Below are 27819 nucleotides of genomic sequence, written 5' to 3'. Positions count from 1 at the left end.
CTAGAACCCCTTGCAGCACTAACTCTTCCGGGACGCTACAATATACACCCCCCGCTAAAAAACCCGCCCCCCCCCCAACCCCGCTCATCTCAACCTCCTCATGCTCTCTCAGGGAGAGCATGTCCCAAATTCCAAGCTGTTGTTTTGAGGCATGTTGAAAAAAATAATGCACTTTGTGACTTCAATAATAAATATGGCAGTGCCATGTTGGCACTTTTTTCCATAACTTGAGTTGATTTATTTTGGAAAACCTTGTTACATTGTTTAATGCATCACAACAAAATTAGGCATAATAATGTGTTAATTCCACGACTGTATATATCGGTTGATATCGGTATCGGTAATTAAGAGTTGGACAATATCGGAATATATCGGCAAAAAAGCCATTATCGGACATCTCTAGTCTCAAGTGATCAGGGCAGTGTAACAAGGTGTAAGGACATGTCCAGTGCTTCAACAAATGAAGTCACTATTTTTGCTCTAATATTGAGGATTATAATAACCGTCTCCCACACAAAAACCTTTCTTCTCTTCCTACAAAATATCTGTCTCTCTATAGTCATGGTTCTTCCCTATAGTTCCCTTACTTCGGCTAAAAAGTCTTATGTTCCTTCCCCCTGTGGACTCTTCTCTATCTCCTGCTGCACTTCCCCGCCTACCCTTGCTTCATTTAATGAATATTTCACAGGCCAGTAGAGACGGCCTGCCTCTCTCATCCCGTTCCCAGGCACTGTCCAGCCTCTCAGTACCTATCACCTTCAGAGACAATCGCATGGCAGCGCTGGGCAAAGGGCAACTCAGGGGACTGGGTGGGTGTATAAGTGCGACTCCTGTGTTTCCTAACAAAAACACCTTATTAATGCTTACCGTATTTTCCGCACTATAAGGCGCACCTAAAAACCACAAATTTTCTCAAAAGCTGACAGTGCGCCTTATAACCCGGTGCGCTTTATATATGGATAAATATTAAGATTCATTTTCATAAAGTTTCGGTCTCGCAACTTCGGTAAACAACCGCCATCTTTTTTCCCGGTAGAACAGGAAGCGCTTCTTCTTCTACGCAAGCAACCGCCAAGGTAAGCACCCGCCCCCATAGAACAGGAAGCGCTTCTTCTTCTACTGTAAGCAACCACCCGCCCGCGTAGAAGAAGAAAAAGCGCGCGGATACCACCGTATGTTTCATTTCCTTTGTGTGTTTACATCTGTAAAGACCACAAAATGGCTCCTACTAAACGACAGGGATCCGGTTCATGAAAAGACGCAATCTCTCCATCCGCACACGGATTACTATTTCACAGCAACTGATATTCCTGTGAACCGCACTTTGGAACGGGAGCACGTACGGTGAATATTCGCACCACAGGGAATGAGAAGTCATCCTTCACTGTGGTTCTAGCTTGCCATGCTAATGGCCAGAAACTTCCACCCATGGTGATATTCAAAAGGAAGACCTTGCCAAAAGAGACCTTTCCAGCCGGCGTCATCATAAAAGCTAACTCGAAGGGATGGATGAAGAAAAGATGAGCGAGTGGTTAAGGTAAGTTTAAGTTTACGCGAAGAGGCCGGGTGGCTTTTTTCACGCAGCTCTGTCCATGTTGATATACGTATGTTTGTGATTGCACATTTGCGTACATTTTGGGAGTGAACAGAGTTGTTAGAACGCTGGTTTTTAATATATTATTAAAGTTTGACTGACCTATCTGACTGTTTTTTTGACATTCCTTTAGCGCAGTTAGATGCGGCTTACAACACCGGGCGGCTTATAGGTGGACAAAGTTTTGAAATATGCCGTTCATTGAAGGCGCGGCTTATAACCCAGGGCGCCTTATGGTGCGGAAAATACGGTAATAAAAAATGCACCCTCTTTGTTAAGAGGCTTAATAATGACCCAGTGGATTATCAACACCAGCATAGATGCAATTAGATAATTATGATACCAACGCACTTAAATGGATATATATCAATCATTCATACTAAAGGTGGTTAAAACACCAACATATGAATAATAAATTAAGAGTATGCTATAAGTAAACATAGTGTGCTTGAACTGATGAAAGCATGACAATAAAACTATACACATGTTTTTCGGGTCATCAATAATATATAACCTGTGATTTAGAAAGCAACTATGAGGTCCACTCTGCAGTTGCTTGCATTGTAGCTGCAGAACACTCATTTGTGTGATTGATATTACAGGATAAAGGAAGATTTAAAAAATAGAAGGTTAAGGTTTTGAGGAAGATGTTCAAGGTTGATGTAGAGATGGGTCTCTTAAATACATAGGGGGTTGGTTACCTTCACACACTATCTACCACCTGACCCGCAATAAATGTCATATTTTAGAAGGAGGGTTTGAAGTAGCACTGTAATATGTCATGTGAACAGTGTCTGTGATAAATGAAGCTCACAGGTTGTGAACTACAAAGACATCTGTCTTAATCTAGACACCTGCAATAATAAGTAGTTCTCTCTGCATTTACTCTCAAGTAGGGATATAAGGTGTCAGATCACAGTTAGCATTATTATCACAATATTGTTGAATGTGCTCAAAAAGTACTGAAATCACTGAAATCTGAAAAAGTATACTTTATGTACTTTCTCGGCAGAAAATACATTGAATATTATTTTCTTCTTAAAGGGAAACTGCACTTTTTTTATTTTTTTTATTTTGCCTATTGTTCACAATTATTATGAAAGACATGACAATGGATGACTATTTTTATTAATGCATTCTAACTTGTAAATAAACGTAAATAAAAGTCCGCTAACAGCGGAGCGAGTGGGAGGTCCTCTATTTCAGTGTTTTTCAACCACTGTGCCGCGGCACACTAGTGTGCCGTGAGATACAGTCTGGTGTGCCGTGGGAGATTATCTAATTTCACCGATTTGGGGTAAAAAATATTTTTTGCAAACCAGTAATTATAGTCTGTAAATGATGTGTTGTTGTTGCGTGTCGGTGCTGTCTAGAGCTTAGCAGAGTAACCGTGTAATACTCTTCCGTATCAGTAGGTGGCAGCAGGTAACTAATTGCTTTGTAGATGTCAGAAACAGCGGGAGGCAGCGTGGAGGTAAAAGGGTGTCTAATGTTTAAACCAAAAATAAACAAAAGGTGAGTGCCCCTAAGAAAAGGCATTGAAGCTTAGGGAAGGCTATACAGAACGAAACTAAAACTGAACTGGCTTCAAAGTAAACAAAAACAGAATGCTGGACGACAGCAAAGACTTACTGTGGAGCAAAGATGGCGTCCACAATGTACATCCGAACATGACATGACAATCGACAATGTCCCCACGAAGAAGGATAAAAACAAAATAGATGCGGGAAATATCGCTCAAAGGAAGACATGAAACTGCTCCAGGAAAATACCAAAAAAAGAGAAAAAGTCACCAAAATTGGAGCGCAAGACAAGAATTAAAATACTACACACAGGAAAACAGCAAAAAAACTCCAAATGAGTCACGGCGTGATGTGACAGGTGGTGACAGTACACCTACTTTGAGACAAGAGCTATATTGATGCATGGTTGGTTATGGTTTCAATTCATATCCAACAATTGCGACAACGACTTTTTACTGTCAACTGAGTTTCGTTGTTTAATGATTTCTGCTGGTGGTGTGCCTCCGGATTTTGTCAACACAAAAAATGTGCCTTGGCTCAAAAAAGGTTGAAAATCACTGCTCTATTTCACCCATAAAATCTAATAAATAACCATTCAAAAACCGCCAATAATGCTCTTTTTACATTTCGTGACTTGAATATTAACCAAGTATTAGTGATATTGTTATTATAAGCGCTAACGCAGACAAACTATTTATAGCAGCGCCAGAATCACTTCCTGTGTGCCTATGTTTACATCATTGAGTGGTCTGCTGCTTCCTCGCTTGCTTGCTCCCTGTAACTTTATACGGACATTTTTCATCTAAATGGGAATATATGAACATTCCAGCAGTCGGCATGCTAATGACAGCAGACCTTGTAGAGTAAGCGATGTTTTATTATGTTTGTTGGCTCTCATAAAGTCTGCAGTGAGTAAAAATCGGTGATGAATGGGGGAAAAAAGCAAACGTCGTAATGCGTCTTTGAAATTAATGCGCCGCTTTTGCTTAAGATGGTCAAAATCGTAAATATCGAAAGTTATTATAAATGTGCCCGCTACTGCATTACTTATATACTTACATCATGTATATAAAACTGTAATGGAGGTGTTTGGGTGTTGTCTAGGGGCTTTATTGTCATGTCTTTTGATCACGTTTTGTTTGGCTATGTTCTGTTTGGTTTTTGGACTCTTTTTAGTTCCTGTTTTTTCACTCCCTTGTTTTGTCAACATGGCGACCCATTAGTTTTCACCTGTCATGTGTTCGGACTCACGCACCTGTCACTAATTATGTCACTATTATTTAAGCTGATAGTTGCCAGGAAGTCAGCCTGGCGACATTACCTCTGATACCCATGCTACCCATGTTACCCTTGCTACCCCTGATACCCTTGATACCATAGTTCATGCTGATTGTTTCACGTCATAGTAAGTGTCTTTTTGGTTTCATGTTCATAGTTTCTGCCTTTGTGCTAGTTTTGTTTTCTTAGCCAAGTTTGTTCCCCGCCTTGTGTGCGCCTTTTGTTTGTTCCTTTTTTTGAGTAATAGATTAAACATGTCTTTACCTGCAGTCGCTTTGCATTCTGGGGAAAAAAAACATCCCAAAGTCCACGTCGTGACATTTATAGGCAGAATTGTGTGGCTCCCATATGCTCCATTGTAAGCAAACTTTTGATTGAATTTATTTAATACAGTGAAACCTCGATTCACGAACGCCTCATTTTGAGTTATTTTCGTTCTACGAATATTTAAATCAAGCCAAATATGCCTCGGCGTGTGATCAATGTCTTGTGTGTGGTCACTTCATTCGTTTTTTTCATTTATTTATTCATTATATTTGCCACTAGAACCCCTGTAAAATGCCATTTTGAAGCGGTGGGCCCCTGATGTCACATTCTGTTCATGTTTTGCTCGGAGCAGTGTTGCCAACTCTGCGACTTTGTCGCTAAATCTGGTGACTTTCCAATCCTCCTGTTGACTGTTTTTTGTAAACAGCTACTAGCAACAAATCTAGCAACTTTTTCCAGGGTTATTGCAGACTTGTCTGTGTCTTGGTGACTCTGAGCCGAATAAAAGCCCATGGATTGGCTCACAGATATTGAAGAAACAAGTCCACAATTACAACAATTATCAAAAAAGACAATTATACGGTTGCTGACTTTGCCGAAGGAGATAAATATCTTGGTAAGGACGGATAGAAAGTGCAAGAGCAGGTGAAAAAGTTGTTGCTCCTGTAGCTAAATGAGAAGCAGCAAGCCGGTGATAGTATTTCCGAGGCTATCATTTGAGTGAACGCCGGCCATTTATATGGTGACTTGATGTCCAGAAGTCAGCATGCTGTAACTAGCACAGAAGAACTATTTAAGACAAGACGTGGGTGTTTGAAAAAGTTTCAAGAGAGGAACCGTCATTCACAACATGCCCGCTGATGCGCCGAGACTGCTCGGACAACTCTGATGCTTTAACTTTTTTTTCTACCTATCCTTTTAACTGTGGTAAGCAAGGGTGTAACGGTACACCCTTACACCCTTACACAAAAAGGTACCTCCGTACCTTTTTGTTTCGGTACGGAGGTGTACCGAATGAGTTTCCACACGGACATATTAAGTAGCGCACCGCATGTTGTGTAAACAATGCACACTGAGGCACAACAGACGGCATGCTAGCATTGACTGGGCTACTACAACATGAAAAAGTCAGAGCTGGAAGACCCTCCAGTCTCGTTAAGATCTCCTGTTTGGGAACATTTCGGCTTTGCGAAGCGATACAACAATGGATAACATCGCTTCAACGAAGAAAGACGAACAAACACAGCTCCCACCGCATTGAAGCAGCTTCTCCTCGGCGAGTCAGGCAGGGCTAAAGCAATAACAAATGCTGTTGGTGTTTTTGTAGCAGCAGATTTAAGACCATATTGCATTAAAAACTAGATTTTGACCCACTTCTATGGTGGAAGAACAATGAGCCCATATATCCTCTTACTGCCAGGTTAGCCAGGCACTACCTCGCCATACCTGCAACCTCCGTGGCCAGCGAAAGGGTATTTTGCAAAGCTGGAGACATTTTAACTGCAAGCAGGTCTGCTCTTTCTGCAGACAATGTGGATAAACATTGGCTGGAACATGTGGAAGGGGACGCTATGCTTGTTTACCTCTCCCAGACTCTTCAACAAATGTCACATATATTAAATATATATAAATATAAAATGATCTTCCTTTCTTGTGTTTTATTGTAGCAAAAAAAAAGTCGACCAGCCTGTCAGACCATGGCCATATTTGTCTACTACTACCAGGTGAGAGCTGCATGAATTATAATCTAGAATGAACTTTTAGCAAGTTTGAGACGTAGCAGAAGCAGCCGTCAGCTCAGTGTGTCAACAATAGCAGTGTAAGCTAGCATTAGCTCACCGCTATCAATGCGCCACTAAAATAATCCATCTGCATTGGCACTTATAATAACAATATCACTCATATTTGGTTAATTTTCAGGTCACGACATGTAAATGGAATATTGTTGGCAGTTTCTGGATGTTTTTAGAGAGAGTATAATGGGTGGAACAAAGGACCCTTGATCTATTGACTCAATTATTGGCTATTTATTCACGATTTCGTTTACATAAAAAAAGCCAAGTATACCTGTTCTTGTCTTACATAAGGATTGAGTATAATAAACACCAAATCTCTTTCAAATGTTTGCTTATTTCCAGTATGACTGAAGCCCATTTTCCTTCAAGTGCCTCCTTATTGTGCATCTTGAAACAGCCACACCACCATTTTTCAGAGAGTCCTGTATTTCAGCTGAAGTTATTTGTGGATTTTTCTTTGCATCTCAAACAATTTTCCTGGCAGTTATGGCTGAAATCTTTGCTGATCTACCTGAATCCCTCATTTTCCACTTTTTAATCAGCGTTTGAACACTGCTGATTGGCATTCTCAATTCCTTGGATATCTTTTTATACCCCTTTCCTGTTTTATGCAGTTCAATTACCCTTTCTCGCAGATCCTTTGACAATTATTTTGCCTTCCCCATGACTCAGAATCCAGAAACATCTGTGCAGCACTGGATGAAAGATGCAATGGTCTGTCAGAAGTCCAGAAACTCACTGACCTTTTATACACACACATTAATTACAAACAAACAGGTCACAGGTGAGGATTGTAACCTTGATTAGTTATTCAAACCTGTTTGTGTCAACTTTTGTGCATGTTATCAGATCAAAGTCACTGGGGTATGTAAACTTTTGATCAGGGTCATTTGGGTACTTTCTTTTGTCATTTTGATTTAAAAAGAGTAATACAGTGGCTTTCACAGCATATTGCTTTAAATGCAAAAACTGTACCACCGTTTTTTTTTACGATAAAGTTCTGGCGACTGAACTGCTTGTAATTTTTTCAGTGTATAATTTGTTGAATAGCTTGTTTTGAAATCTACGTTGAGCAGATACTTAAGTATTTATTTAATTCAAGTATGTTTAAGAATGTAATAATGTCATTACATTACTTATAGTACTTTATTGACGCATATTATTTGCAGGCTTCCACGGGCCATATAAAATGATGTGGCGGGCCAGATCTGGCATCCAGGCCTTGAGTTTGACACAGGTGCATTAAAACATTACCAACAACATGAAATAACTGTGGAAAATTTAGATAGGATAGTATAGACTTTTATTCATCTCACAATGGGGAAATTATGTGGTTGCAGTGCATATTATTACGTATAGTAAAAAAGTTAAATGAAAAAAACAACTAAAAATGAGTAATAAATCAAAAATTATGTATATTGCAGTCTAACGATTGCATTATCTATAGATGAATAATAAAACAAAAACACTATCTTAACACCCATATTGCACAATTATACTTATCCGTTAGATCCGAGACTCCCTGCTAGTGACATTGTTGTGGATAAGCATATGTTGAGACCTCACTGGATTGAGGGAATGGAATGCATCCCCTGTTTAGTCCCTCAGTACAGTGGTACCTCAACTTACGAGTATTTTGGGATACGAGGCTTTTAAATGTGAGTTATAGCCATAGCTCCTCCACTAAAAGGCGTAGTAAATGTCAAATGAAGGCCATGTGATCCCAAAAGATCAGTGACCTCATGTGAGCTCCCTGCACCATGACATAGTAGTCCAGGCACATTGAGGGTGAACTGTCACTGGAACTACGGAGGCGAATATCCAACCCCCAATGTGAAACCAACTTCACAGTGGTCACTTTACAAAATAAAAATGCTGTACATTATTACTACTGTACTGTAGTTATTTGTAGTAGATTATATGGTATTCAGAAAACTGAATTCATGCCTGTGGGGAAATGCCAGCTTTTGTAGCAGCAACAGAAAAAGGAGGACAATAAAACAATCAAACAGTTCAAATAGAACACAATTAAAATAGAGTAGACACCCTATCTGTGTATTATCTGTGAATATTGTATCTTTATTAGGGCCGTAAACATTTTTTTATTATAAATGAATCAAAATTATTTAAACTATTGAAGTGAATTAATTAACTCATATTATGTTTTACATATGGTGAATGTTTATATTCAACTTGGAGAAAGCGAACCACCGGGTTTAAGTAAATAATGGTTGAGCCCATAATAAATGAAGGAGTCTTAGTTGGACATTCGTATGTGGACTGGGTTCACTCTCTCACGAGAAGAGGCAATAAATTCAGGCTTCGGAATGCAAAAGTGATAGCTCTATCCTGGAGGAGAGACTCCATTGTTTATCTTAAACGTCAACCTACAAGTTATGGTATATATCTGTTGTTTTCTCAGTCACTTACACAAGAACACCTCCTTACATGGTCAGGTTGTACTCTCTTAAATTAACACACACCCAGACAGAGAAAGAAGAAATATAAGACTGTGGTTCGGCTCCTCCAAGTTAAGAGTGCCTAATTTCTTTGACTTGACTTCCTCCAGGTACTGCAGTCCTGTATAATGACGCTCGTTTGTAATAAAGCAACTTTTTGTTCAACAAAGCGTCTCCGACGTCTCTTTTGATCCAGCCGCACTGCCGTGTTGCCCTTCTGCCCGGGAGAGGGTGACAAGACCACAAATACACATCACTATTTCTAATGACCGTGTGTAAACCTCGGAAGTCGGTGCATATTGTTACACGGTGCAAAGCTGAGAGGCGGCCAATTTCACTTCAAAACACACTCCGATGGAACTTAAGATAAAACTGAGGTAATTCGTTGGCATTGCAGCGACAAACTTTTTCATCATCGGCGCACAACAAGTTTAAAATAGCATCTTAAAACAAAGCACATACAGGTTTACCACAGGCATTACATTAAATGAGTTTTGCGAAAACTAACGCCTTAAATGGCATTAAAAAGCATTGAATTTGATGTACAGATCATTCAATTGTTTTTATACAATTCTAAGACAGTATTAAGTCAACCAGTAAATGCAAATTAACTCCGTAACTTTGCCGTCATCGATACATTACTACGTCTGCCTGTGTTTCTTTTCTTCGTCTACGGCTTTCAAACTGCATACAAGAGGTCTTGTAAAGTTTTGAAAGCTTGAAAAGCGCTGCTGTTTACATACGGCATATGAAACGGTCGTAGGCAGCCCAAACGTTGCCATTCTTTGGTGACTGCAGATATGTCGTCCTTAATTGTGACATCATGTCACGTTAGTGAGGAAGCTGAGCTGGTTTCATAGACGGGTCCCTCAGGCCCTTGTTCATATGTTTATGTTTGTAAATGTTGAAAGGTACAGGGGTATTTTTTTTTTAAATGACGTGTCCCTCAGGCGTCTGCAGTTCAAAACACAGGAGCTGACTTGGCTAACATCAGCAGGTCTGGTGATGCACCTCACATGACCTACGGTGGCCTATGATGGACAAATAGGACAATTCTAACAACAGACAACTCTTATTCTCAGACATTCCTGTGGTGAACTCGCATGGCTGCGGTAGTTGTAAGGCTGCAGCTAACGATTATTTTTCTATCGATTAATCTATAGATTATTTTTTTCGATTAATCGGTTAATCTATAGATTATTTTTTTCGATTAATCTATAGATTATTTTTCCTTTTACCGATTATTTTTTTTATTTAAAATGAAGATGAAAAAATAAATGTAGGCCAGTTTTTTCAAAAGGCATGGCTTTTATTTACAAAAAAAAAAGTATGGCCACTCAGTCAACATTGACAACAACATGACAAAATATTCTGTAACAATGTAAACATTTAACAAAATTAAAAGTAGCTTATTTGCTTTTAATGTGCAAATATAAAAGTAAACATCCAGTGCAAATCTTAATATTCTGCAATAGTATAAGCATTTCAAAAGTAAAAGTATTGCTTATTTTGCTTTAAAATGTGCAAAAATAAAGATAAACATCCAATTCAAAAAAGTGCAAAACGGAAATATTCTGTAACAACAGTGTAAACATTTCAACAAAAGTAAAAGTATTGCTTATTTGCTAAAATGTGCAAAAATAAAGATAAACATCCAATACAAAAAAGTGCAAAACGAAATATTCTGTAACAACTGTAAACATTTCAACAAAAGTAAAACTTTTGCTTATTTTGCTTAATAACACAACAATGATAGTATGATTAAAGTGAAAGTTAATTGTTCGTTTGTACATAGTATACGTAATTGTTAATGTTGTAAAAGGTATTTGCACAACTAATTAACGTTAGCGTTAAAGAGGAGCACGTCTTTGTAAACACTGAACAGGCACGCCAAACGCTCCTCTCAGAGCGAAACGGTGCTTTAGTTTATGAATTTACAACGCAGATACAAATGACACATTCATGTTTTTGTGTAATGATGACAACGTATACTCACGCGGACGATTGACTAGTTGATGGTGATGGCAAGAACGCTGCCGTTGTGCTGCTATGATAGGCCATTTCCGCTCGACACAGTGTGCATACAACAACATTATTAGCAGAGGTGGGTAGAGTAGCCAGAAATTGTACTCAAGTAAGAGTACTGTTACTTTAGAGATTTATTACTCAAGTAAAAGTAAGGAGTAGTCACCCAAATATTTACTTGAGTAAAAGTAAAAAGTATGTTGTGAAAAAACTACTCAAGTAGTGAGTAACATACACACACATATCATATATATATATATATATATATATATATATATGTGTATATATATACACACACACACACACACACATATATATATATATATATATATATATACATACATTGATATATACAGTATATAATTTATATTTATTTATTTTGCCGTTTTTGTTTACATGTTAAAGGTGTTTTAATAATTATACATGCATGTTTAACATATAGATTCCTTTCTTTCATGAAGACAAGAATATAAGTTGGTGTATTACCTGATTCTGATGACTTGCATTGATTGTAATCAGACAGTAGTGATGATAGCGTCCACGTTTTCAAATGGAGGAGAAAAAAAGTTCCTCCTTTCTGTCTAATACCACATGAAAGTGGTTGTTATTTGGCATCTTATTTGTCCACCTTCCATATTCGTTTTTATACCCTTTACAAGAAATACATTGGCGGCAAACTCCGTAGCTTGCTAGCTTGTTTGCGCTGGCTTTCGGAGACTCATATTTTGAAAGCGCAGGCGCGATGGAGCGGGACTTTTATTGTGAAGACAGGAACTGTGCAGTCAGTCTTTACGGTTGAAATAAAAAAAGGGTCTTTTTTCCTTCACACTTTTGATTGATTGATTGGAACTTTTATTAGTAGATTGCACAGTACAGTACATATTCCGTACAATTGACCACTAAATGGTAACACCCGAAGTTAGCTCGGAGCCAGTCAGGTCATGTGACCCCTGGCTCTGTTTGATTGGTCCAACGTCACCAGTGACTGCATCTGATTGGTGGAACGAAGTGAAACGTCACCAGTAACGCAGGCACTTTGAAGGTCTGTCTGACAGACCAAAACAAACAAAGCGTGCATTAACAGATCGATAAAAATTAGTAGCGAGTAGCGAGCTGAATGTAGATAAAAGTAGCGGAGTAAAAGTAGCGTTTCTTCTTAGGCCGTTTATTGAAATAGTCCCACACTTTTGACGACTTTTGGCGTGCTTTTTTCCCCTCGCTCGCACCGCTCGCATCGTCTGCTTTGCGCTCCGCCATGACGGTAGTGTGACGTAAATATGTGACGCGTCGACGAACAAAAACGTCCTCGACGTATTTACGTAACCGATGACGTCGATGACGTCGACTACGTCGACGCGTCGTTTCAGCCCTAGGTAGTTGTGACCCCAAGATGCAGGAAACAGGTGAACGATGTGCAAGTAAGAGTCTTTTAATATACTCGCAGATCGGGAGAATCAGTCATGCATGCAAACGGTCCCTTATATAGTCAATACTCGAGCACTGAGAATCAGGCGAGGCAGGCATACATAGCCGCCTGATTGGCAACTGCAACCAGGTGTGCCAGGCTGCCAATCAGGGCCAGGTGAGGAAAATGAGCGCTCAGGCAGACATGCAGGAAGGGGAGCAAAAATAAGAGCGCCGACAGGAAACAAACACCAAACAAGGAACCACAAACTGAAGTGAAGTGACAGACCGTCACAATTCCCACAGTAAATGAATAATAGTTCCTTCAGCTGCCTGACACTTTATACATAACTTGCTATCTACTGTCCCATTGTAAACAATTGAGAGGGTGTGAAATACAAATTAAATACAAATACATTTCAATTAATTTCAATGGGCGGGGCTGGTTTTAGTGTTTTGAGTTAAAGAGATAGGTCGTGGAACCAATTGACAGAGGTGGGTAGTAACGCGCTACATTTACTCCGTTACATCTACTTGAGTAACTTTTGGGATAAATTGTACTTCTAAGAGTAGTTTTAATGCAACATACTTTTACTTGAGTATATTTATAGAGAAGAAACGCTACTTTTACTCCGCTACTTTTATCTTCATTCAGCTCGCTACTCGCTACTAATTTTTATCGATCTGTTAATGCACGCTTTGTTTGTTTTGGTCTGTCAGACAGACCTCCATAGTGCCTGCGTTTCAACAAATACAGTCACTGGTGACGTTCACTCCGTTCCACCAATCAGATGCAGTCACTGGTGATGTTGGACCAATCAAACAGAGCCAGTCGGTCACATGACCTGACTTAAACAAGTTGAAAAACGTATTCGGGTGTTACCATTTAGTGGTCAATTGTACGGAATATGTACTGTACGGTGCAATCTACTAATAAAAGTTCCAATCAATCAATCAAAAGTGTGAAGGAAAAAAGATCATTTTTTTTATTTCAACCGTACATCCCGTCAAAAGCCTAAAGACTGACTGCACAGTTCCTGTCTTCACAATAAAAGTGCCGCTCCATCGCGCCTGCGCTTTCAAAATAAGAGTCTCCGAAAGCCAGCGCAAACAAGCTAGCAAGCTACGGAGTTTGCCGCCAATGTATTTCTTGTAAAGTGTATAAAAACGAATATGGAAGCTGGACAAATAAGATACCAAAAACCAACCACTTTCATGTGGTATTAGACAGAAAGGAGGAACTTTTTTTTTCCTCCATTTGAAAACGAGGACGTTATCAGCACTACTGTCTGATTACAATCAATGCAAGTCATCACAATCAGGTAATACACCAACTTATATTCTTGTCTTCATGAAAGAAAGGAATCTATATGTGTTAAACATGCATGTATATTCATTAAAACACCTTTAACATGTAAACAAAAACGGCAAAATAAATAAATATAAATTATATACTGTATATATCAATGTATGTATATATATATATATATGTGTGTGTGTATATATATATATATATATATATATATATATATATATATGTGTGTGTGTGTGTGTGTGTGTATATATATATATACATTATGTATATGTGTATATATGTGTGTGTGTGTGTGTGTGTGTGTGTGTGTGTGTGTGTGTGTGTATATATATATGTGTGTGTGTATGTATATATGTATATATATATATATATATATATATATATATGTCTTAATAAGGTTATCCAAAAAATAGTGCTCGATACCGTAGTAGAGCGCAATATATGTATGTGTGGGGAAAAAAAAATCACAAGACTATTTCATCTCTACAGGCCTGTTTCATGAGGGGGGTACCCTCAATCGTCAGGAGATTTTTTTTTTTTTTGACGATTGAGGGTACCCCCCTCATGAAACAGGCCTGTAGAGATGAAATAGTCTTGTGATTTTTTTTCCCCACACATACATATATATATATATATATATATATATATATGATATGTGTGTGTATGTTACTCATCAGTTACTCAGTACTTGAGTAGTTTTTTCACAACATACTTTTTACTTTTACTCAAGTAAATATTTGGGTGACTACTCCTTACTTTTACTTGAGTAATAAATCTCTAAAGTAACAGTACTCTTACTTGAGTACAATTTCTGGCTACTCTACCCACCTCTGCCAATTGAGCTCAAAAGTTGTGGTACTGCTGTCGTTAAATAATGTTCACGACCCAGCAGCAGCTGAATTGATCTACCCTTTTGTACCAATATGTTAGTATATTTTGCCGGTACTTCCCAGAATATTGTAAGTTTTGGCACTACGTCTGGTCAATGTGACCTGCTTTCAATGCTGTGGAGATCACAGTAGCTCAGTCTCCATCCATCCATCCATTTTCTACCGATTGTCCTCTCGGGGTTGCAGGGGGTGCTGGAGCCTATCCCAGCTGCATTCGGCTACAAAAAGAGCTCAATAGCTCTTTGTTATAAGCACGTAGCATTATCTTGCTCTAGTCACCATCCCACAAAGCTAAACGAGCTGAAATGACTATATTCGCCCCTTAGCGTATGTGAGTAGGGATGATGTTTGATAAGAAATTATCGAGTTCGAGCCTATTATCGAATCCTCTTATCGAACCAATTCCTTATCAATTCTCTTATCGAGTCCAGATAGATTGTTGTATATGGAATAAAACACACAATATTTGGTTTAACAAATCACTTCACATTCTCTACTGCTCGCTAATATAGTATTACTATATCTGAGTTATTGTGCAGAAATGTGGGGAAATAACTACAAATGTGCGCTACATTCGTTAATCGTGTTACAAAAAAGATCAATTAGACTGTTACATAATGTTGGATATAGAGAACATACAAACACTTTATTTATTGAGTCAAAAATATTAAAATTCGATGATTTGGTAAAATTGCAAACAGCTAAAATTATGTGGAATTAAATGATGGAATGGATTAAGTAAAGAAGTTAAACATTGTACTGTTATGATCCAGATTAAGAGGTTGTTCAAATGAATAGTGCTTACAAAGTACAAAGAAGAAGAATTATGAGAAATACTTTCAACCTTATTAAAAATAAGATATTCTTCATCTCAGTATATTAATAATGACTGAATTAATTAATTACATATTACAAAACTGTTGTATATACTAATTCACAGATATGTTATTATAAAAAGGTCAGTAAATGATGTATATATTTGTATGAAGTGGGAAAGGGGTAGGATTAAAGAAGCTTTACTTCTTCCTACTCCTGTAAAGTGAAATTATATGAAACTGTGATGTATTATGATGTGGTCGGATCATGTTTTGTTTAGTTATGTTCTGTTAGTTTTGGACTTCCTTAGTTGTTTTGTGCACTTCGGGGGTTTGTTTTAGTCACCATGGTTACTTATGATTTTCACCTGCCTTGTACGCGCACCTGTTGCTCATCAGAGACTCTGTTTAAGCCCGCCTTTTTCAGTCACTCGTCGTGGCTTCATTGTTTGCATTTGCAACAGTTACGTTGGAATTCTGGTTTTCGAGCTCATGATTCCTGTGCTAAATTTACCTTAGCTTCTAGTATTCCTGTGCTAAGTAAGTTTTTGCTTTAGCTTCTCGTGCGAACGGCACGCTTTCCTTTTGTTTCGTTCCTGTCTGTTGTAATGTGGATGATTTATGAGAAATAAATCATCTCCTACCTGCACGCTTTCGTCCAGAGCCGTCAGTTTTGCGTCCCGGGAACTAACCGCAGCAAGCTGCACCCCACCGTGACAAATGACTGAGCTACGTGACGTCATTTCTTGTGATGTCACACGGGGCATTTCTTGTCGGGACGGGAGTCGTTCCCAGGGATTCGAATAAAGAACCAACTCTTTTTCTTTACTATAGTGGTCTCGATAACGGGTACCCGTTCTCAAAAAGGGATTCGAGTCCGAGGATTCGGTTCTCTTCTTATCGAACAACCGGGAAAACCGGTTTCGAGCATCATCCCTATATGACAGGTACACAGCATAAGGCCAACAGTTGAAGTAGAGATAAAGCATGGAAACTAGGACTTCACATACAAGTTTGAAAATAGAAGAAACCAAAATATTTTTTAGAAATCAGACTAATTTAGTGCATGAGATTGCAGGGTGTGCTGCTTGTTTGTTTGAGATTGCCTTGCACTGGAAACTCAGTTGCATTGCTTATGGCTTAAAAGGCAAGTGTTGAGAAAAGACTTTCTCCTGCTGTGAGATGTTGTTGGTAATGCCACATGTGACAAAAATGGCAATAAAAAAATTATATCTTAATTTTTTTTCGTAATGTGTGCTATGGGGGCTGTGGGCCAGTGCATATTTGTCTGTATAAAAATGATGTTTAATCATCTCCCAGGAAAATTTAACACCGAACATCCAATGGCAACAGTTCCAAATTCCTTAAGAGCTGTGCTGGACAATGGGAAGACAACCCTTGGCTTTTAGCTCATTCCTTAGTATTGTTTAACTTAAATCTCAACCAGTGGGGATTTGGGTACACGTGTTCGAAGCCCGGGTACAATGCATGGTTGGACATGTGTTACACCAGCAAATGCTTAAACTCATTAAAGGATCTGAAACGCCACTTCCCAGAAACATCTCAGAGCTTCTTATAATTTATTCTGACTTCAATCACTAGCAACCGCATTAGGAAATTGTGCATGATGCTTACATCAGTTTTACAGTAATTACTTTCTCTGTCATCTTCGAAGCGCACCATGTAAATGAGATCAAATCCGATGTATTTAAAACTCTGTGAATTGTGTTGCAGTAACATTGTGCTTCTCTTACTGCGTGCTATGGAGTACAGCAATCAACCCACATCTTTTCACTGTATTTACATTAAATTACACATAGTGCCGATAAGAGTACTAATAAATATTGGAAATTGGTAAGGAATTTTGGTGTTGGTGCCGGTATTACTAATGTCCAAATAATATACATCCCTACTGTCAAGACCGTATACAACATTTTTGTACCATAAAATTGTTGTTGATACATTCAAATGCATGTTAGACACTAGGTAATGGTAAGACATTGGATCCTAAACAGCTGAATAGGCATTGTGACCATTTGTTTCATATTACTTTCTGACAAACAGTATGTAAAGACATTTAGCACATAGCAATAGCCTTTATTTAAGTGTTTTATGTATAAACAATTGGCTTAGCAATTAAAACTTATCATCTACTATATAATCATTTCAGCCTCCCGCGAAGTTGGGACAAACACTGTACACTTATTTTGACCAGTAGCATCGAGGCAAGTGCAAACAACATCAAAGCCGGTTCTTGGCTGGTCTACCAAAATTCCGTTCATAAGAATTGATGATTATGAATAAGGTTATAGTTCAGTGTTGCAAAATGTGCATTGACAACCTTGTTCCACCCCGCTGTTCATCATGGCTTTATTCAGCTGCAGACCGTGGTGATGTATTTTGTCCTTAGACTGATTTATATTATGTGTGATAGGCTGATATGATACAGAATGACCAGTTATAAATATTGTGATACATTTTGACTCACCTTTGTCTTTTGGACATAATAAATTATGCTAACGTCGGTAATCCTATGTTGTCATGGCAATGACAGTTAGGGCCTGATCTACTAAGATCCAAATACCATGCGCTAAATAGTAGATGCGGAGGAAATAATCGGTTTTTAGATTAATCGCAATTCTGATATGGAAGATTATAAAATCGATTAGTACACGTCAATAATCGATAATGGATGTATGTATTGTAAATAAAGTAATGCAGACAGTTCTAAGATTTGGCTGACTGCAGAGAGCCACCACACTGAGAGATCCGACCATCCATCCATCCATCCATTTTCTACCGTCGACCATCTCCTTTATTATAGGGAACTTATTTTCCAGTTTTGCACACATTTCCATTAATTTAATACATTTAATGGGAATTAATATAACTGTTTATTACAAATGCACTGTTTTTAAAAGTTGCAAGTAGGGATGTCCGATAATGGCTTATTGCCGATATTGTCCAACTCTTTAATTACCGATACCGATATCAACCGATACCGATATCAACCGATATCGATATATACAGTCGTGGAATTAACACATTATCATGCCTAATTTGGACAACCAGGTATGGTGAAGATAAGGTCCTTTTTTTAAATTAATAAAATAAAGTAAGATAAATAAATTAAAAACATTTTCTTGAATAAAAAAGAAAGTAAAACAATATAAAAACAGTTACATAGAAACTAGTAATTAATGAAAATGAGTAACTGTTAAATGTTAGTACTATTAGTGGACCAGCAGCACGCACAATCATGTGTGCTTACGGACTGTATCCCTTGCAGACTGTATTGATATATATTGATATATAATGTAGGAACCAGAATATTAATAACAGAAGGAAACAACCCTTTTGTGTGAATGAGTGTGGAGTTTGCATGTTCTCCCCGTGACTGCGTGGGTTCCCTCCGGGTACTCCGGCTTCCTCCCACCTCCAAAGACATGCACCTGGGGATAGGTTGATTGGCAACACTTACTACTGTAAGAATGTGAGTGTGAATGTTGTCTGTCTATCTGTGTTGGTACTGTGATGAGGTGGCGACTTGTCCAGGGTGTACCCTGCCTTTCGCCCGATTGTAGCTGAGATAGGCTCCAGCGCCCCCGCGACCCCAAAGGGAATAAGCGGTATAAAATGGATGGATGGATGGAGTGTGAATGAGTGTAAATGGGGGAGGGAGGTTTTTTGGGTTGGTGCACTAATTGTAAGTGTATCTTGTGTTTTTTATGTTAATTTAATAAATAAATTAAAAACAAACAACAACAAAAAACGATACCGATAATAACAAAACCGAGCATTTATCGGCCGATAATATCGGCAGGCCGATATTATCGGACATCTCTAGTTGCAAGTGATAAACGCTTATTTAGTGAAATGAAAAGAAATGTAAACCGTATCAATATCCAAAATTAAAGATGCATCAATAAACGATTTTTAATCGACTCGTAGCTCCTGAATCATAATCGTAATAGAATCGTGAGGAGCCCAAATATTCCCACCGCTACTAAATAGCATGTGCAAATAAAAAAATTGTGTGTACTATTAGTGGGCGTTTGTGATCTACTAAGACTGTATATTGATGACAAGTGCAAATGATGACAAGTGCAAAAATGGTGCAGACCACCCTAAACTAATTGAATGAGGTTTTTGCATGTACTACTGGCTCTGGGGAGGCATGGTTTGGTTGATAGAGCGGCTGTACCAGCAAACTTAGGGTTTTAGGTTCGATCCCTGCTTCCGCCATTCCTAGTCACTGCCGTTTTGTCCTTTGGGCAAAACACTTTACCCACCTGCCCCCAGTGCCACCCACACTAGTTTAAATGTAGCTTAAAGATGTAGATAATGGGTTTCACCATGTAAAGTGCTTTGAGTAACTAGAGAAAAAGCACCAAATAAATATAATTCACTTCACACTTCACTCTGCCAATGCAGACACTCTTTTACTGCTCACCCATTGCATCATATGCTCCAACATTTGGTGTTTCGTTATATTGTGGAAAATGAAGCACACAAATCTAATTTGTACCATATTTTTGGGGCGATTTACAAGTGTGTGTCATGATCTGGCAGCTCTGGCGCTGCCTGTCTGCTTTGTGTTGCAGTGCCTGGTTTTCAGGCTTCAAAGCGGAGACACCTGCATGCACACCTGGTACCCATTTCCTTCTGACTACTTAAGCTTTCGAATCCATTCAATCGGCGCAAGTAAATTCCTGATTGTTCACCCTTCCAGTTGTGTTCATCTCCTCTGCCCTGGCTCCACTGATGCCTCTCGTTCCTGTGGCGCTGCCGTGTAGTGTTAACTGTTTTCTCTCCACACCTTTTGTGTGCATCCTTAATTGTTTTTCCTCACTCCTTATTGAGGGTGCTTTTTGTTATTATTCTTATTATTTCTTCATCTGCTGCGTGATTCGACAGCCGCCTTCCAGACGGTGCCTGCCAACGTTGGCACCCTCAGCCAGCATGTCGATCAGTCGAGCACGATGACTCACCCGGAAGAAATGGGGGACCTTATCACCTTCACCATTCGTCCCACACCTCGGGAGCCCACTAGCCCCCCCGCTGCGAGCAGTTCCTCAATCAGTACTCATTAGTTTTTGATCAACAGCCTGGTTCTTATTCCTCTGACCAGGCTAAAATAGCTTTTATCATGACCCTGTTATCTGACAAAGCCGCCGCCTGTGCCATGGCGGTTAGTAAGGATGCTCTCGCTGTGCTCACGTGACTGCCCCTGTTTACAAGGCAGCCGCCTGCTGGACTTTAAGCAAGGCAAGCTCTCTGTGGTTGCATACATAAAAGAGCAAATACTAAGGAGGATACCCGATATCATTTTGTTTTGCCTAAGGCAGCGATATCGAGAGCGGCAGATGTCGACCCTGTAATCATTCCTGCCATAACCACCACTGGTCAGCCTATCAACGCTACGGAGACACCTATGCAGCTCGGGGGATAAATCGCCGCTGCGGAGCGAGCTCTTCAGCAAAGATTACGCCTTTGCCGTTAGTGTGGAAGTCCGGACCACCATATCTCCAACTGCTCCATTTGTCCTCCCAAACAGACACGCCTGCACTTCCCACTCCTCATGTTTCTTCTCCTTCTGTGGGGATCCACAAACAGCCTTCTACTAATGGACTGTGTAAGTACTCGCAGGCTCCTTGACCTGGAAAGACTTGAACTTTCAGGGACTTTGTCAGTGTGAGGAAGCAGTGTCAAGATTGTTGCATTAATTGACTCTGAGGCTGACGATTGCTTTATGGACTCAAACCTTGTGGACTTGCACAAAATTGCTAGTATTAAACTTTGTTCCCCTAAGGAAGTCTGTTCTTTAGATGGACGTTTACTGGCGAGGGTTACAAACTAAGCTGAGACTTTAGCTTTACAGCTAATCGAGTAATCACCGTGAGGCAATACGTTTCTTTATTCTTCCATGTCAACCGACACCCATTGTATTAGGTGTCCCATGGCTAAAACCGTATAATCCCAGTATTGATTCAGGTAGAACCACCGCTTTGAATTGGAGCCCCATTTGCCACGCTAACTGTTTGCATTCCGGTGTTCCCCCGATGGCCATGCCTAGACATGTTAATGACAACATTAATCTGTCAGGAGTACCTACCAAATATCACAACCTCAAACAGGTATTAAGTAAAGACCGGGCTCAGTCCCTTCTCTACCACATCGTCCTTACGACTGTTTCATAAAACTCATCCTAGGGGCGTCGTTACCTGTGGCAAGACTCTATAATCTGTCATGTCCGGAACAGTCCACATTAAGTAACTATATTTCCTCGTCTCTGCTGGTGGGTCTCATTCGCCCCTCTTCCTCTACATTGGGGGATGCTTTTTTTCGTTGAAAAAAAAGATCAACTTTGTGGCTCTGTCTTGACTATCGTGGTCTAAACAACATAACAGTGAAATATAGCCACCCTTAGCCACTTATGAATTTGGCATTTACTTCTTTATTTTCGGCTGCTATTTTCACTAAATTAGACTTACGCAATGCTTATCAGCTGGTGAGAATTAATGAAGGGGATGATGGATGACTGCTTTCAACAGTCTGTGAGGAGGCGTGGCCGGCAGACCTGCAGCGAGGCAGGGCGTGCCGGGGCCGACTCCGACTCCGAGATGGCGGCGAGGAGGCGTGGCTGGCAGACCAGCAGCGAGGCGGGGCGCGCCGGGGCCGACTCCGTGATGGAGCCGAGGAGGCGTGGCTGGCAGACCCGCAGCAAGGCAGGGCCGACTCCAAGATGGTAGCGAGGAGGCGTGGCCGGCGGACCGGGGCCGACTCCGAGATGGCGGCGAGGAGGCGTAGCCGATAGACCTGCAGCGAGGCGGGGCCGACTCCGAAATGGCGGCGCGGAGGCGGGCCGGCGGACCGGCACAGAGGCGGGGCACGCCGGGGCCGACTCTGAGATGGCGGCGACGAGGCGTGGCCGGCAGACCTGCAGCGAGGCGGGGCGCGCCGGGGCCGACTCCGAGATGGTGGCGAGGAGGCGTGGCCGGCGGACCGGCAGCGAGGTGGGGCCCACCGGGACCGGCTCCGAGATGGACGTCAGGTATGTGTATCACCCACCTGGGCGCAATGCTATAATCACCTGGCAGTGTGTAAAAGGGCAGCAGCCGAGAACGACGGGGAAGAAGGAGTTGGAGAGCCAGCAGTCGATGCAGAGCGAAAGCGACAGAGAGCGAGACGAAGACGACAACGTGGGAGGCTGAAAAGCAACCGAAGAGCGAGCAGTGGAGGAGGAGCTGAAAAGTGACCCGACAAGACGAAGGTTTTATTGAAAGAATAAAACAAAGTCACAAACTGCTCGCCGTCATGTCAGTTCTTGGTGGTCCATGGAACCCGGAGGAAGGAAAACCTCCACAATTGGCGCCCAACCTGGCTGGACCACCGGAGGCGGGCGAGGACGACCCCCTGTGGGCTCTCGCGGGCGCGCTCGCGGAGCTGGCAGCAAGCAGCCGCCAAGGGGTCAAGGAGTCCCGCCAACAGTTGTGGCTCCTGCAGGTGTTGGCGGACCAGGACGGGAGGGGCGGAAAATGGCCCCCCACAGTTGAAGAACAAGAAGAAGAAGAAGAACAAGAAGAAGAACAAGAACAAGAAGAACAAGTAGAAGAAGAAGAAGTAGAAGTAGAAGTAGACAAAGAATAAAAAGAAGTAAAAGACAAAGAAAAAGACAAAGAAAAAGAAGAAAAAGAAAAAGAAGAAGACAAAGAAAAAGACAAAGACAAATAAGAAGACAAAGAAGAAGACCAAAAAGAAGGACAAGAAGGACAAGAAGAAGAAATCGAAGAAAAAGTGGAAAAGGAAGAGAAGACCGGGGGCACGGGTGGCCGTGACCGACTTCCTTTCCCGCTCCCTCAAAGGTGGGGGGGGGGGAGAGTAGGCTCAGCCGGTCGGAGTCCCGGCTTGCGTCTGGCGATGGAGGACTGTGAGGAGGGGTGGCCGGCAGACCTGCAGCAAGGCGGGGCGCGCCGTGGGCCGACTCCGAGATGGCGGCGAGGAGGCATGGCCGGCAGACCGGCAGCGAGGCGGGGCTGGACGGGGCCGACTCTGAGATGGCGGTGAGGAGGCGTGGCCGGCAGACCTGCAACGAGGCGGGGCGCGCCGGGACCGACTCGGAGATGGCGGCGAGGAGGCATGGCCGGCGGACTGGCAGCGAGGCGGGGCGCGCCGGCACCGGCTCCGAGATGGACGTCAGGTGCGTGGATCGCCCACCTGGGTGCAATGCTATAATCAGCTGGCAGTGTGTAAAAGGGCAGCAGCCGAGAACAACGGGGGAGAACGAGTTGGAAAGCCAGCAGTCGATTCAGAGCGAAAGCGACAGAGAGCGAGACGAAGACGACAACGTGGGAGGCTGAAAAGCAACCGAAGAGCGAGCAGTGGAGGAGGAGCTGAAAAGCGACCCGACGAGACGAAGGTTTTATTGAAAGAATAAAACAAAGTCACAAACTGCTCGCCGTCATATCAGTTCTTGGTGGTCCATGGAACCCCGAGGGAGGAAAACCTCCACACATTCCTATGAGGCATTTTGAACATTTAGTTATGCCTTTTGGCCTCACTAATGCGCCCGCGGTTTTCCAAAATCTAATAAACGATGTCCTCAGCGACATGATCAATCAATTCTGTTTCGTGTACCTTGATGACATTGTTATCATTTCCAGAAATCTCCAAGAAGATGTCCGCCACGTCCGTATGGTCTTACAGCAGTTATTGAAGAATTGACTACCAGTCAAAGCTGAGAAGTGCAAGTTTAAATCGCCATTGGTGTTGTTTCTGGGGTTCATCGTGGAGAAGGGCCATCTCAAACCTAATCTTTCCAAAATCCAGGCAGTGGTCGAGTGGCCATCTGTTACATCAAGGAAGCAGTTGCAAAGGTTCTTGGATTGAACCTTTGACGAGACTCACATCCACTAATGTACCTTTCCGGTGGACCCCAGAAGCTGAGGCCACCTTTTCTTTGTCAAAACAAATGTTTACTGAAGCTGCCATACTTGAGCACTTTGATCCCTCTTTCCAATTTCTTGCCGAGGTTGATGCATCAGACACAGAAGTTGGAGCAGTTCTGTCCTAGCGTTCCACAGTCGACCAGAAGCTTCACCCTTATGCCTTCTTCTTGCGTTGCCTTACATCAGCTGAAAGAAACTATGATGTGGGGAATAGAGATCTTCTGGCCATTGTTCTTGCGCTACAGGTGTGGAGATACTAGTTGGAGATGACTTCCATGCCATTCCTGGTCTTCACAGATATTAAGAACCGGCATACATAAGAACTGCTCGAAGACTTAACTCTCGCCAAGCAAGTTGGTCACTGTTTCTCACACACTTCAACTTTTTTGGTAGCCACAGACCCGGCTCTCGCAACACCAGGCCCAATGTGTCACGGCAGGGACTGTGGTGTGGTTTGTTCTCCCGAGGTGCAAGTGATTTGGACCAGACATGGCGTGAAGGTGAATACATGATTTATTTTAACACTATATATCAAAAAGGAACAAACGAAAAGCGCGCACAATGGCGGAGGTACAAAACTAGACTATAAACACAGAACTTGCAAATTGGCATAAACTATGAACAATTAAACAAAACTTGCAAACTATGGCATGAATAAAGAAAACTTACTTGGATGAAAAAACGGCATGAAAAAGCGCAGCAAGGGTCATAAGGGTGTGTGGAGAGTGTAAATGCGGGATGTCGCCAGGAAGACAAACTGAAAACAATGAACTTAAATACTACAGACATGATTAACGAAAACAGGTGCGTGACTCAAAACGTGAAACGTGACATGACAGGTGAAAACTAATGGGTTGCTATGGTGACAAACAAGAGTGCACAATGAGTCCAAACGTGGAACAGGTGAAACTAATGGGTAACCATGGAAACAAGACAAGGGAGTGAAAAGCCAGAAACTAAAGAGTCCAATAACTAAACAAAACAAAACATGACTAATACAAAACATGGTCACACAGACATGACACAATACGTTCTCCAGAATTTACAGGCTTGCCGGTGAGGAGACCATTATGCCAGTGGCTCGAGTGATAGGAGCACTCCAATGGGAGGTGAAGATAAGGGTGTATGATGCCACCACCCAGACCAAGGTCCCCAACAACGTTCCTGCAGGCAAGCTAATCGTACCTAATGAACTGAGGTCTGAAGTGTTGCAGTGGGGACATGCGTCCATACTTGCCAACCTTGAGACCTCCGAATTCGAGAGATGTGGGAGTTTAGTTGGGGGGATGGGGGGGGTTCGGGGTTGGTGGTAGTGGGGAGTGTATATTGTAGCGTCCCGGAAGAGTTAGTGCTGCAAGGGATTCTGGGTATTTGTTCTGTTGTATTTATGTTGTGTTACGGAGCGGATGTTCTCCCGAAATGTGTTTGTCATTCTTGTTTGGTGTGGGTTCACAGTGTGGCGCATATTTGTAACAGTGTTAAAGTTGTTTATACGGCCACCCTCAGTGTGACCTGTATGGCTGTTGATCAAGTATGCCTTGCAGTCACTCATGTGTGTGTAAAAAAACGCATATTTTATGTGACTGGGCCGGCACGCTGTTTGAATGGCGGAAAAGCGAATGTGACGACAGGTTGTAAAGGACGCTAAAGACAGTGTCTTTAAGGCACGCCCCCAATATTGCTGGCCGGGTGGAAATCGGGAGAAATTCGGGAGAATGGTTGCCCCGGGAGATTTTCGGGAGGGACACTGAAGTTCGGAAGTCTCCCGGGAAAATCGGGAGGGTTGGCAAGTATGCATGCGTCTAAGGTATTTTGTCATCCTGGTGTGAGGCCCAGTCTGTTCCTAGACTCACAGAGATTCTGGTGGCCGGCAATGGGAAGAGACATCAAGGACTTTGTCAACGCCTGTTCCGTCGGCGCCAGAGGCAAGTTCTCTCATCGCTCCGTAGCCGGTCTTCTTCATCCACGACCTATTCCGTCACAACCATGGTCCCACATCGCTTTGGATTTTATTAGAGGCCTTCCAGTTACCTGGGGAAACTATGTCATACGCAACATGGTCGACCGATTTTCTAAGTTGGCACACATTATTCCCCTGTCCAAACTACCAACTTCCCTAGAGGCCGCTCAACTTCTGGTAAAGCACGTTTTCCGCCTTCATGGTATCCCTCCGGACCTGGTTTCGGTGATTTACGTCTCCAACCTCAAGCCATTTTTTTCACCAGTTCGCGCTGCCCTCTGTCAAGGCCTTCTTCTCCAGCTTACACCGTGAAGGCAAATTTAGACACCAGAAGGCGGGGCAGGGGAGTTCTTTATCTGTTCGACTGGGAGGGGTATGGTCCTGAAAAACGCCCATGGGTCTCCTTCTTCTGTATCTTCGATCCATCCCTTCTGCGTGACTTCCGCTCTCTCCACCCTGAGAAACCAGGGAGGCCGCCAGGAGTCGCCTCCTGACTACTTAAGCCTCCCAGTCCATTCACTCAGCGACAGTAGATTTGATGGTTCACCCTTCCAGCCAGGTTGTCCTGGCTCAACTCATGTTTCTCTTTCTTTTGACCCTGCTTCGGCACTGCCGTGTAGTGTTAACCGTTTCCATTCCACACCTTTTGTGTGTGTTTTTAGTTTATCCACACCTTTTGTGTGCATCCTTATTTTATTTATATTATTTTTCTTCACTCCTTTTTGAGTGCGCTTTATGTTATAATCCTTATAGTTTCTTCTCTGCATTATTAGGGTTCTACTCTGGTGAAAGCCGATCGTGACAGCGTGATCTAGACAACAGAGCCTATTATTAGCATGCTGTGCGCTCTGGTGGTGTTGTGATGCTGGTTCTGGAATGATCCATGTGCAAGAAAATGCATGTTTCAAAAAGTTTTTTCATTGGGATATACCAGTATCTCCTATGTTATTAATATATCTCCTTTGAAAAACAACAACAATCGCCATTAAAAAACAACTGCAGACACCAAAACAAATCAATTAACTTACTATCTATCATTGCAGTGATTGCTTCCTCACAATCACCACGGCACAGCCATTTTTCAGTTTGCATGTACATTCATAAAGTGCCAAATAGACACACAGCCCCAAAACAGTTTCAGGTTGGACAAATCACATTGCAAGCGCTAAATGATTATATTTGCATTTCCTCCTCCCAGTAGTGAAGTGAAGTGAATTATATTTATATAGCGCTTTTCTCTAGTGACTCAAAGCGCTTTACATAGTGAAACCCAATATCTAAGTTACATTAAACCAGTGTGGGTGGCACTGGGAGCAGGTGGGTAAAGTGTCTTGCCCAAGGACACAACGGCAGTGACTAGGATGGCGGAAGCGGGAATCAAACCTGGAACCCTCAAATTGCTGGCACGGCCACTCTACCAACCGAGCTATGCCGCCCCCAGTAGTGTGTGAGTTGTAATAATCAGCATATATTCTGCATATACATGAAGGCAGACACACCAATTGGATTGCGCTCGCTGTTTTGCTCATTTAAGAGACCCAATCC

At 41.7% G+C, this 27819-nt stretch overlaps 1 protein-coding gene across 6 annotated transcripts in view; it reads right to left on the bottom strand.

Annotated features, from left to right (window-relative positions):
* Window positions 1-27819, bottom strand: part of LOC133618558 (acid-sensing ion channel 1-like) — a 156990-nt gene that overhangs the window by 40468 nt on the left and 88703 nt on the right. The window contains exon 1 of one of the 6 annotated variants that reach the window (XM_061979073.1): window positions 16011-16360. The exons of the other annotated variants lie outside the window; for them this stretch is intronic. Coding sequence (XP_061835057.1) covers window positions 16011-16355 — 345 coding nt within the window. The 5' untranslated portion in view covers window positions 16356-16360. Of the gene's footprint in view, window positions 1-16010; window positions 16361-27819 lie in introns of those variants that run through there. 6 annotated transcript variants of the gene reach the window in all.

This window comes from Nerophis lumbriciformis, linkage group LG01, assembly GCF_033978685.3.
Source record: "Nerophis lumbriciformis linkage group LG01, RoL_Nlum_v2.1, whole genome shotgun sequence".
In the NCBI taxonomy this organism is placed as follows: domain Eukaryota; kingdom Metazoa; phylum Chordata; class Actinopteri; order Syngnathiformes; family Syngnathidae; genus Nerophis; species Nerophis lumbriciformis.
Note: the sequence above shows the minus strand (reverse complement) of the source record. Positions and strands in the feature narration are given on the sequence as shown.